Here is a 9,765-nt window from a genome sequence, read left to right on the forward strand (position 1 = left end):
ATTATCCAGCAGGGAGCAGCAACAGATATTATAAGTGTGAGGGCAAATAGTCGACCACATGCAAGATGAGTTGATGTGGTGACAAGTGACTCTGCGTGCTCCAGCGCTGTAGGTCATGATGTATCACTGTGGGCAACATAGCAAGAGTGTGATACCACCTGAGAAGTATTGTTTCACACTGTTCAACCTCGTCTTTAAATACACCGCGATGAGTGTCTTTACAGGTGACGACAGTAAAAGCAATGAATCTGTGAAAAATGGAGGAAATGGTTTGTATCAGATTGAACATTTTGGGTGTAAAAAAAACAACAACACAGGTCATGTTTTTTTTTTTATCACCGGTTCACACGAAGGTGAAGGGAAAGGTGTCGAGTTAATGTACAGTGGGACCCAGTTCCTGGTTGCTGGAGGTGCATATCAGTCCGAGCTTGCCTGGTACAGCGAGCCTCTGAGACAGCTGAGGCCTAGGAAAGAATCTCAGCGTCAATTTATTTGATTTGTCCATGACAACACGCGCCATCTCGATACCCACATTCTTTGGCATCCACTGCAAATAGTTTCAGGGTTTAGAGGTTCACTTGGAGTTGGAAAAAACGTGGTTGTACTGTGAGAGTGCGGGGTTGGGCAGCACTGTAGTGTGGGAGGGTACTTTTAAAGATAGGGCGAGTGAAGGCACCCAAATCTCTGATAAAACACCAGGATTAAGAGTTCAAATGGGAAGAACGTGCTGATACGGGTGTCTCTCCACTGTCTCCGGGGAGATGCCAGTGTTTACCCATGCTATTAATACCAAAGCACCACACATCGCCTATCACAGTGAGACAAGTGAGAGAACGAGGGGAACAATGAGTCAGAAGGGGTTAAAGAGACAAATATATCCAGAGGAGTAATCACATTATATTAAAGAAGCACAGCTAATGGCAGAAGTAATAATTGATAAGTTAGATTGAGTCAATTAGTTTGAGAGCATGAGCGGAAAGAAGCGGTGATGGAGTTCATCCATCTAAACTCTGAACACTGACAGGAGGAACAGAGCGCTCTGTGTTGAGAACACGGGAGGTGCAACGTGAAAGATAAACGAGGGATGTAAAGTGGTGAAGAGAGGTTTGTTCAGAGGACGGAGGACACTACTCACCGATTAATGCCGGCTTTTCATATTACTATGATCTAGAATGTGTCATTTTAATGTTGACAGTGTATATTTCTTTCAATGTATGTTTTCTTTTCTTTCATCACATCATCATCATTATCGAGGATATAAACTCTGGTTGCTATATTGTTATATCCCATTTCGTTCAACCCACTAACCTCGGGCCTCAACAAAGTTATACAGTCATAGAGCTGCAGGTCAGTGTTGGTAGATTCATAACACTGTCCCGACACAGTACAACATTAGATTACGATTTTAGGCATCATCATTTTTGTCTGTTTGTTAACCAAACCTTCGCTGTACCAAAAATCCTCTCTCCCTTCAAAATAAAATAAATAAAAATAGAATAAATGAATAAAAGAGGATATTCATGTTGCGTTTGAGGCAGCAAACACAATGAAGTGAATCGAAGTGATGATCAGTTCAACTTTTATTAGCAAAAATAATAAATCTCCAGGAAAAAATATTTCAGCATCAGTGCACACATTTCAAATTCATTTACAAACCCATCTAGCTATTGCAATATCTGTTCCGCTATCGGATATAAGTACGAACTGATGCTCAGCTAACAGAGAAGTTCAGTTAATACACAGTAAAGAAAAAGTTATCGTTTTCTTCCTAAATCCTTTTGATCAGAGGTGTCAGGCGGCACACGCACATGGACGGACACACACGTATGTAGAGCTGCAGTGTGTGATTACGCCGGTGCATTCTGTACTCTTCACACAGTTTAGAGACTCCCCCCCCCCCCTTCGTTCCTTTCATCTGACCTTTGTCACACTTTCCTACCTGCTTCTTTAATTGGCAAATCTTTTTCCATCTGTCAGATATTAGCCATTAACCTTAAGAACACTTTCATTTACCTCATGAGGATATTTGTTTTTTAAAATACAAAATAAAGGCAAAAGAAGTGGTTGGGGCGCGCCAGTGGGTCACCTTGACCGATCAGCAGTTATGGTGAAGCCAACTGGCCATATGCAAAGATTAGCCCATAGCACAGCTGAGAACACAGTCTGCTTCTCTATCACAATGCAAATACCTTCACATAACTGTTTCCAATACCACTGAAATGTCAACAATGACAAAGTGTGACATTTAGGAGGATAAAGTTTCTACAGGACGCAGGATTTTATGATGAATGTCTCTAAGGATAGATCTATATATATCTTGTCATAATCTTTCCTGACATGCTCTTCTCTCTGACTATTCCTTCCCATCTGTCATCCTCCTCGTCTCTCCCTAACATCCCCTCTTTTTCTTTTGTCCTCTGTCTTCACCCCCTCTGGGCCTCCTGGGACATAGAGCGACCCAGGTCTTTGGGTGCTTTGGCGAACTCCATGAAAGTCGGCTTGACTGGCGGGAGGTCTCTGGTGATGTCGTCCACGGTCCTCTTGCCGGGACAGACTCCGTCCGGGGAGGGGAAGGGCAGCAGGTCCTGCTCGGTGTGCGGGGCTCCGCGTCCGAGCCTGACGCCCAGCTCTGCGGGTGTGAAGATGGGTAAAGGGAGGGTGTTTCTCTTTGGCAGCAGCTGGTGCTCCCTCACACCTCTTTCCACTGTGCCCACCCTGAAGACACCGGAGGGGCAGGTCTGGATCAGAGAGCGGGCCTGCCACTGCCGGGACAGAGTCTCCCTGCGAGAGCTGTCATTCATGTTCATGGTCTGTCTGTGGGCATCAGAGAAAAGTCTAAATTAGAAACTGCAGTTATCTATTTAATCACTCTTCCATTTACAATATAAGAACTTGCAAAGTAAATCAGAACATCTCAGTCCATATCTTATAATAGTAAGGAAGGTTTCAAATCACAGCCTCTCATTCACATCACGAGGACCCGTGGTTGGTCTCACCTGTCCTGAGGTTTAGTCTTGAGATTCACACTGTGCCAGTCAGCACTGTAAGTCTCCCTCTGAGTCTTGTTCTCCTCCCGGAGGCTGCAGGTCAGCTCAGCTCCCACCACCACGCCGTTACGCTTCTCCATCACGGTACAGATTGGCATCATCTCTGCTGCAGTAAGATCTGCGTTATCGCCTTCAGTAGCTCCTCTCGATCGGTCCTGAGGTCTGTTCTGGTGTCTTGAGATGCGGATGTTTATCCAAGGAAACAGAGATGCTGCGTCTGGCTATATCTTCAGGTGTATCTTCTCTGGCTCTGCCTCCGCTGTGTGTGTCTGGGCTCCGGTCCGGCCGCGACTTTTATAGATGGTCTGTTGCTATTTCTGATCCATGTTGTCACTCTACAATCAGAGTGCACCGACATCCGACACCGAGTCCTCCGAGTCTCATTCCCGGACAGCTGGAAGCCGCTCTGAAGGAGGGGGTTATGGGTAATTGGGCTGAAAAATCCCTCGATTCTCAAATTGTACGGGCAGTCACCTCCTTAATCACTCAGCCCAACATTTTCCACTTCAGCTTTGATCACATAGGGGACAGTATCCTGGAGATTATGGGGATAGAGATCGTATAAACATGTAGACAGACACACACACACACAACAGGTTCAGTCTGAGGAGAGGAATCTTAATAAGATTTTGATCTTGGCATACACAAAGCAGCAAGTGAGACCCTGCTAATGTGGAAAGACAACAGTGATGCAGCTGTTTTTTATACACAAAGGATATTTCAGGCATGTAGGTTAAAAATGTATGAATCAGGAGTCACAGCTGTCACTTGGAAATAAAAGGTGAAGAGAGACAAAGAACTTTGAGGACATTATATCCAGCTGCTTTTTTTTAATTTATTTTTTTTATTCATAATACAGTTCAGAGGGAATTTATACAACAGCTGGGCCTCATGACAACATCAAACACCCCTCATTAGATCCCGTAACAGTGTGCCGTCTCACAGTAGCAGTAGCAGGAAGGGCTCCGTCCCCAGTGATTCATTACGTTGGTGACAGAGCGCCACGCAAGCCATAATCAACTCCGGTTACGGACTGTGACAGACACACACCTACACACAAGCACGCACGCACAAGTACGCACAAGCACGCACACGCACACTCGCACGCACACGCATGCGCGCACACAACTCTATGACAGTTATGTGCTGGTGTGAAGTTACCACCGGTCCCTGTCTCTGACTCATTCATCCACATCAGGCCCTGATATCATCAGACAAACAATATCAGATATTACATACACAGCACAAAGTGTCACCATCCAAGTCACAAGGACCCGGATCAATCAGTCAAATTTCAGGATTCAGTGCATACTGTATCACATGTGAACCACTTTATAACATTATATCTTATTTGACTGTATTTCATGACTTTGTGTAAATCACTGCTGTTCCTCTCCACTGACACGTAGGCCGATATGTCCTGTATATTTAAGGAAACGGCTTCACGCCGTTTTTCCCTTTACCTGGCAAGTACAATATTTCAGTTTTCTCTCTGCAACTTCTCAGCATGCTGACACTGCACATGTCAAATATTTTTAGGTGTCACACAGAAATAGGTGAGCAAGGAGGCATCTCAGAGAGTGATTCATTCAGACACGCCATGACATCATGACAACCATGAATGCCATTTCAGAAACCTATGCAAGGTCCTTCCATGTTGAGCTCACGTCTTTTTTGAATTTTTAAGTGAAAAAGTCATATTCTAAATCAGGGTATAGTACATTCATTTGTAGTTTTTGTTATTAGTACAGACACAAGCTAAAACTGCAGGAGGACGTTACATGGCCTTCACCTCTTCGCTGTTCTCTGGTGACTCATGCTATGTTAATGAAGCCAGTGCTGTTGAGGGTCTTTAAAGGTGAGCAGTGATGAGGTGAGAGTCTGTCACAGTCCTAGTCCCTCCACCCGCGCCAGACCTGACTCCGACCAGGAAGAACTTTTGTGTTGCATAACAACGCTGCCACAGCTGCTGCAAAGTGACATTTAAATGAGCTGCCACCGAAGAAGACAACAGAGAGTGGGAGGGACAGAGGGAGGAGAAGGGCAACTGCAGAATGAAGCCCAGGTCTGTCAGGAGGAAGTAAATATGGCCAAATATTGCATTTTTATTTTGTGACAGGGGAATGAATTTGGGGGGACAGAGATGAGCCTCCTACAATGGTCGGCCTGTCACAAAGGGTTCCTGAAACAGTCAGAAGAATTTAAAGGAAAGTTAACTTTCTATTGATTCCTGTCCAGAGTCTCTGATGCTTGATATCTGCGCCACAGAGTCAAAGTGTTATCATCTATTTGTGTTCCGCTGCACCACCAGGCTGGTGCAGTGTTCAAACATGTGCCCTCTCTCTTACATAACAACAACAAGCAGCTGACCACCAAAACAACATCGTTGCCATCCATCTTGCAACCCGGTCCGCTCCCAGAGGGGCGGTCAGACGCCAGACGGGCCGCACCGGATCCAGATTTGGGGACTGCCCGCGGATCAGAGTGTGAGCCAGCCACGGGTACACATCTGACGGGCCACGTGGCGGCGAAGGAGCAGACTTTCCACCTCGAAAGTAGTTTGCTCCCATGCCACATATCTGAGGAATCACGAACTTTAACTCCATGCAGCTACAACACATGCAAATTCTTTCATTCTTTTTCAGTATTTTGATTTTTAGATGAGCTGGAAACTACTTCACATGAGGCGGCCCCACTGAGGGAACATGTGACATTGCACACATACAGGAAGAGGCTTTAGGGCTGGAACTTTATTTCATCATGAACTTGACACCAGAACACGTCCGCAGACCTCCACACACATTTATAAATCTTTTGACATTTCTAGCAAATCACCAGAGAGGAAACATTCCCTCACATGCATCCCCTGAAACTCATCTCAGATACACGCGCACAACCCAGTTTAAAAGTTGAACGTACAGAACCTACTACGTTGCATTTCCATTCACCGTTCTCCAAAATCATTTGCAGACTTTAAGTTTTAAAGTATTGATTATTCAAACACAGAAACACATTCTCGTAAAACTTAAAGAAAAGATCTGACCACAGATCAGTGGGATGTTTATTCAGTGATGTTTACCGATCATGTGATTGAATAAGACAAGTGCTGATGATCATAGGACAAAATATAAAGAGGCTCTGCTCAGAGGAACATCGCTACCCCGAAGGTTCACAACAGATGAACAATGAACAGGCGAGAAATTTCATAAATATCTTTGCTAGACAGAAAAACACACACAACGTTGAGACATCTGTAACATTCAACCAAAAATCTGCTAAACCCTTTTAAATTTTGATCAGAGAAAACAGAAAGAGAATCAAGCTGTGCAGCTGAGGGACAAAGGAGAAACTGTTCGGACTAAGGCCGCAGCAACACCGAGACACTTGAAGAGCAACGCAATGCTGTCATCCAGGTCTCCAGGGTTGATGACTACTGCCCCCTGCCTTGTGTCTGTTGTTACTGCAGCTAGCGCATCTTAGGATCTGTCACTCAAGTTTCCATCTTCTCTTCCGCTCTCCTCATCATCATCCTCTTCCTCGCCCCTTCCGTTCATGGACTCGACCCTGGCCAGCAGCAGCGGCAGGTTTATGCCGAGGCCCGACATGTCCTCGTCAGAATCATCCCTTGGCGGATAGAAGCGCTTTGCCTTTGCCAGAAAATCTTCGGCTATGTCGAGGTACAGGAGACGATCCTGTGAAGGAGACGAAGTGGTTGAAGGTGAATGTAGTCAGAACGTCGACGTTAAAGGAGCAGTTTTCCATTTCACCATAGATCCTCTAATGTGTGATCCTCTGTCCTTTCTTGGCTGTGATTCTACACTGACCGTCTTCTTAAAAGCATTTTAAAAAGTTTTGTTGACGTGCAGAAAAAAAGCCTGGCATTAAATGAGGAAGTAAAGCCAAAGCCTACACACCAATAGATGACCAGTTGTAAAGGTAGTAGTTGAGTACTTTTAGCATCAGAGACAAGAAAAGTGCACAATAATTAATCCAGATTTGTGCAGCAGATATTGTTTGTTTCCTCTTTTTTACTCGATTCCTCTCACAACCCCTTTAGATTTCTTTTGTAACTCCTTAAAAATGTCCAATACACAAGTTTGGAACTAATGAACTTTACGACTTAAATGTGTAAAAGCAGATAAATATAGCTCATACCCATAGATAAATACAGTTTACATTTACAGAGGATCTTAAATTCATACCCCTAAAACAAGAACATAATATTGTGGCTGTAAAATTCAGGAAAATAAAAGGAAGTATTTGGAGTGGGAGAGTCTTGCTAATCTATTATTACATTTTGTCAACTAGTCAGATTTGACCTTAAAGACATCTGAAACTTTTTTTAAACTTTAGTGACCTGCAAGCCTGAAGATCTTGTTCACAGGACAGCTGCAGGGTGTCTTTTTAACCCTAAACTCCGGGTCACAGAGGGCCATCTTTTTTCAGTGACTAGTTCAAAGTTGAGGGGCCTCTGGCGACAACCCCCCCATCTCCCCTTACTCTCTCACCAGGATGAAAAGATATCTTTCTGGCGGTGGCTCTCTGCTGCTGAAGACGGAGGTCTCGGTGTGGAGCGTATGAAGCAGAGCACGAGCTGCCGGGGCGTCACGCATGCGGTCATGTGAGCCACCGGCAGACACCGTCAGCAGAGAGTCCGCCTCGGCCATGAAACCTAGAAAAGAAGGCACATAATCTCAGTAATTACACAATCGCAATCTGCCTCATGTCTCATCTGTGCAGCCCCACCTAGGTTCTCCAGGATCGTCTTCCATTTGTCTCGGACTTCTCGGCGTGTGTCTCTCATAGCCTCGATGTCGACGCTCAGGCGACGATAGCCCTGAACAAGACAAGAACAATAAAGTTGTTTCTTTTTTTTTTCCTCCTTCATGAGAACAGTTCCTCTGGTCTGCTGTGTTGTAACTGGATAATCTGATCCTCTGTCCTGCTGACCTCTGGCTGTTTCTGGAAACTGATCTCGACCACAAACAGGGCTGTATCACTTCACACCATATATGTAATTACAGTTCAGCTGTTGGTATCAGTTAGTGTCACTTGTCTGTGTTGTTATTGGTTCCTTTTTCTCATCTTCACTTCATCAGGACTGAATTAAGGCCTTAAACTACATCCTGACTCTCTCACTAACCGTGGATCCCATGCGGGTCTTGTTCCTGGCCTGCAGCAGTGTGTGAAGTGTCCGGTCGTCATCTCTCTCCGAGTGGCTGGGGTCTCCTGGTGTACTCCACAGGTTGGTCTCCTCCTCTCGACGCTTCTGGACCTCACGGTTAAAGTACTCCAGCGGATCCGGACTGTGAAGTCGACCAGCAGCGCACAAACACAAAAGTTATTAAACATTCATACAGAGATCGGTACACACGACAATCAGTTATATGGACGTTTACAGGAACGTATATACTAAAATGGGGCATGCGGTGACGAGCTTTCTGGTTTCATCTTACGGTAGTAAAGGCTGCTTTTCATCGTCATCATCGTCATCATTAGCGCAGCAGCAGCAGCACTGCCGGCAGAACTTTTTAAAGGCTGAACCCATCTATTCAGAACAGACTCAACAGGGAGTTCACAGTGTCAGATAATCCAGAGGGAGAAGTGGTGCTTCAGTTCTTCGAATGGCCTTCTGTGGTTCCTCAAGCAACAGTGAGGTGGATTCCAGTGCCGCCGTCCCCCCGTGGATGCTCTAAAGAGACCTCAGTCACTGCCTATATTTCAAAAAAAGATGTGACAAAGTGAGAAAAGGCAGCAGTCACAGCATATATGTGGTCGACTAGAATGAATCTTAGAAATCTGGTTTCCCTTTCAGAGGAAGAACATGTGGTAAAAAAAAAAATGATCAGAAAGAACAACAAGTATAAAAAAAAAAAAAAGAAAAAGTTACAAAATAAAGGCCACTGATCCCCAAAGTCTACCTAATTTTCAACTTCCCCATTTTCCAGGAGGTCGCCGCGGCTCCACGTCCAGGAGAGGTTCGTCCTTCTGATCATCGGCCAGAGTAGCTCAGGCAGACGGCAGCCCAAGGACTGGTGTCTCTCGTCAGCTGTACATGGAGGACAATGAGAGCAGTGAGACGCTCGCACTCTCATCGAATAAAAAAAAAAAACCAAACCCAGACAAATATTCACACAGCCGTAGCCTCAGAAGACAGTCACAGCACAATCATGTGAGCGGCTGCATCTCTTGTCCTGAGCGCTTTGTTTTGCCCCGAGGACAACACATCTCTTCTGCAGTAACAAGTCTGATTGCACAGTCTGTATCCAACCTACCACGGCGGATCGATTCAAGGATTATTTAATTTTAATTTGTGCGGTTACGGAGATGAATTAATCAGGAATCTGTAACGAGGGTTTAAATCACGATTGTTTTTTCCAGACTTGCTCCAGATTTTTTTTTTTACAAATTCACAAGCGTCACATCCGTCTTTTAGAAAGTCTGAACTGGCGAAGCATTGTTCACACATTGTGATGCTATGGAGCCGCATAATGTGGAGGGAGATTCAGCCTCCAGTGGAGAGCCTTCTACTTCACTTTTTGCTACAGTAAGCCCGTCATGCATGTGACAAAGGCTCAAAGTCACAGGGTATTATTTTTCAAGACATAAACACTCCTATGATTCAATGTCCTGTGAATTAGAAGTCATTCAGTGTGGTTTGGTTGCAGTAAGGGGAAAAACTAACGACATCTGTATGATTTATCATTTCAAAAAAATA

At 44.8% G+C, this 9,765-nt stretch overlaps 2 protein-coding genes across 2 annotated transcripts; both read right to left on the reverse strand.

Annotated features, from left to right (window-relative positions):
• Positions 1–1,562: 1,562 nt before the first annotated feature.
• tcap (titin-cap (telethonin)) lies at positions 1,563–3,303 on the reverse strand. Its single transcript, XM_069148613.1, has 2 exons — positions 2,997–3,303; positions 1,563–2,814 (listed from the first exon to the last, which is right to left on the reverse strand). Exons 1-2 carry the CDS (start codon positions 3,146–3,148, stop codon positions 2,424–2,426), a joined length of 543 nt encoding a protein of 180 aa, XP_069004714.1. The 5' UTR covers positions 3,149–3,303; the 3' UTR covers positions 1,563–2,423.
• A 2,492-nt stretch (positions 3,304–5,795) lies between these two features.
• On the reverse strand, positions 5,796–8,749 carry mreg (melanoregulin). Its single transcript, XM_069148482.1, has 5 exons — positions 8,504–8,749; positions 8,191–8,353; positions 7,794–7,884; positions 7,556–7,719; positions 5,796–6,739 (listed from the first exon to the last, which is right to left on the reverse strand). Exons 1-5 carry the CDS (start codon positions 8,593–8,595, stop codon positions 6,524–6,526), a joined length of 726 nt encoding a protein of 241 aa, XP_069004583.1. The 5' UTR covers positions 8,596–8,749; the 3' UTR covers positions 5,796–6,523.
• Positions 8,750–9,765: the final 1,016 nt, after the last annotated feature.

This window comes from Embiotoca jacksoni, unplaced genomic scaffold, assembly GCF_022577435.1.
Source record: "Embiotoca jacksoni isolate LCO1_2020_lvr unplaced genomic scaffold, fEmbJac1.0.p SCAF_15, whole genome shotgun sequence".
NCBI classification, from domain to species: Eukaryota; Metazoa; Chordata; class Actinopteri; family Embiotocidae; genus Embiotoca; species Embiotoca jacksoni.

Bases quoted from the DNA above. Each gene is read 5' to 3' on its own strand.
- tcap (XM_069148613.1), bottom strand. From the start codon at position 3,148: ATGATGCCAATCTGTACCGTGATGGAGAAGCGTAACGGCGTGGTGGTG. The intron at 2,815-2,996 runs GTGAGACCAACC...TGATGCCCACAG, and splicing joins AAGACTAAACCTCAGGACAG to ACAGACCATGAACATGAATG.
- mreg (XM_069148482.1), bottom strand. From the start codon at position 8,595: ATGGGTTCAGCCTTTAAAAAGTTCTGCCGGCAGTGCTGCTGCTGCTGC. The intron at 7,885-8,190 runs GTTAGTGAGAGA...TGTCTTGTTCAG, and splicing joins AGACCCGCATGGGATCCACG to GGCTATCGTCGCCTGAGCGT. The intron at 6,740-7,555 runs GTGAGAGAGTAA...TCTCCTTCACAG, and splicing joins AAAGATATCTTTTCATCCTG to GATCGTCTCCTGTACCTCGA.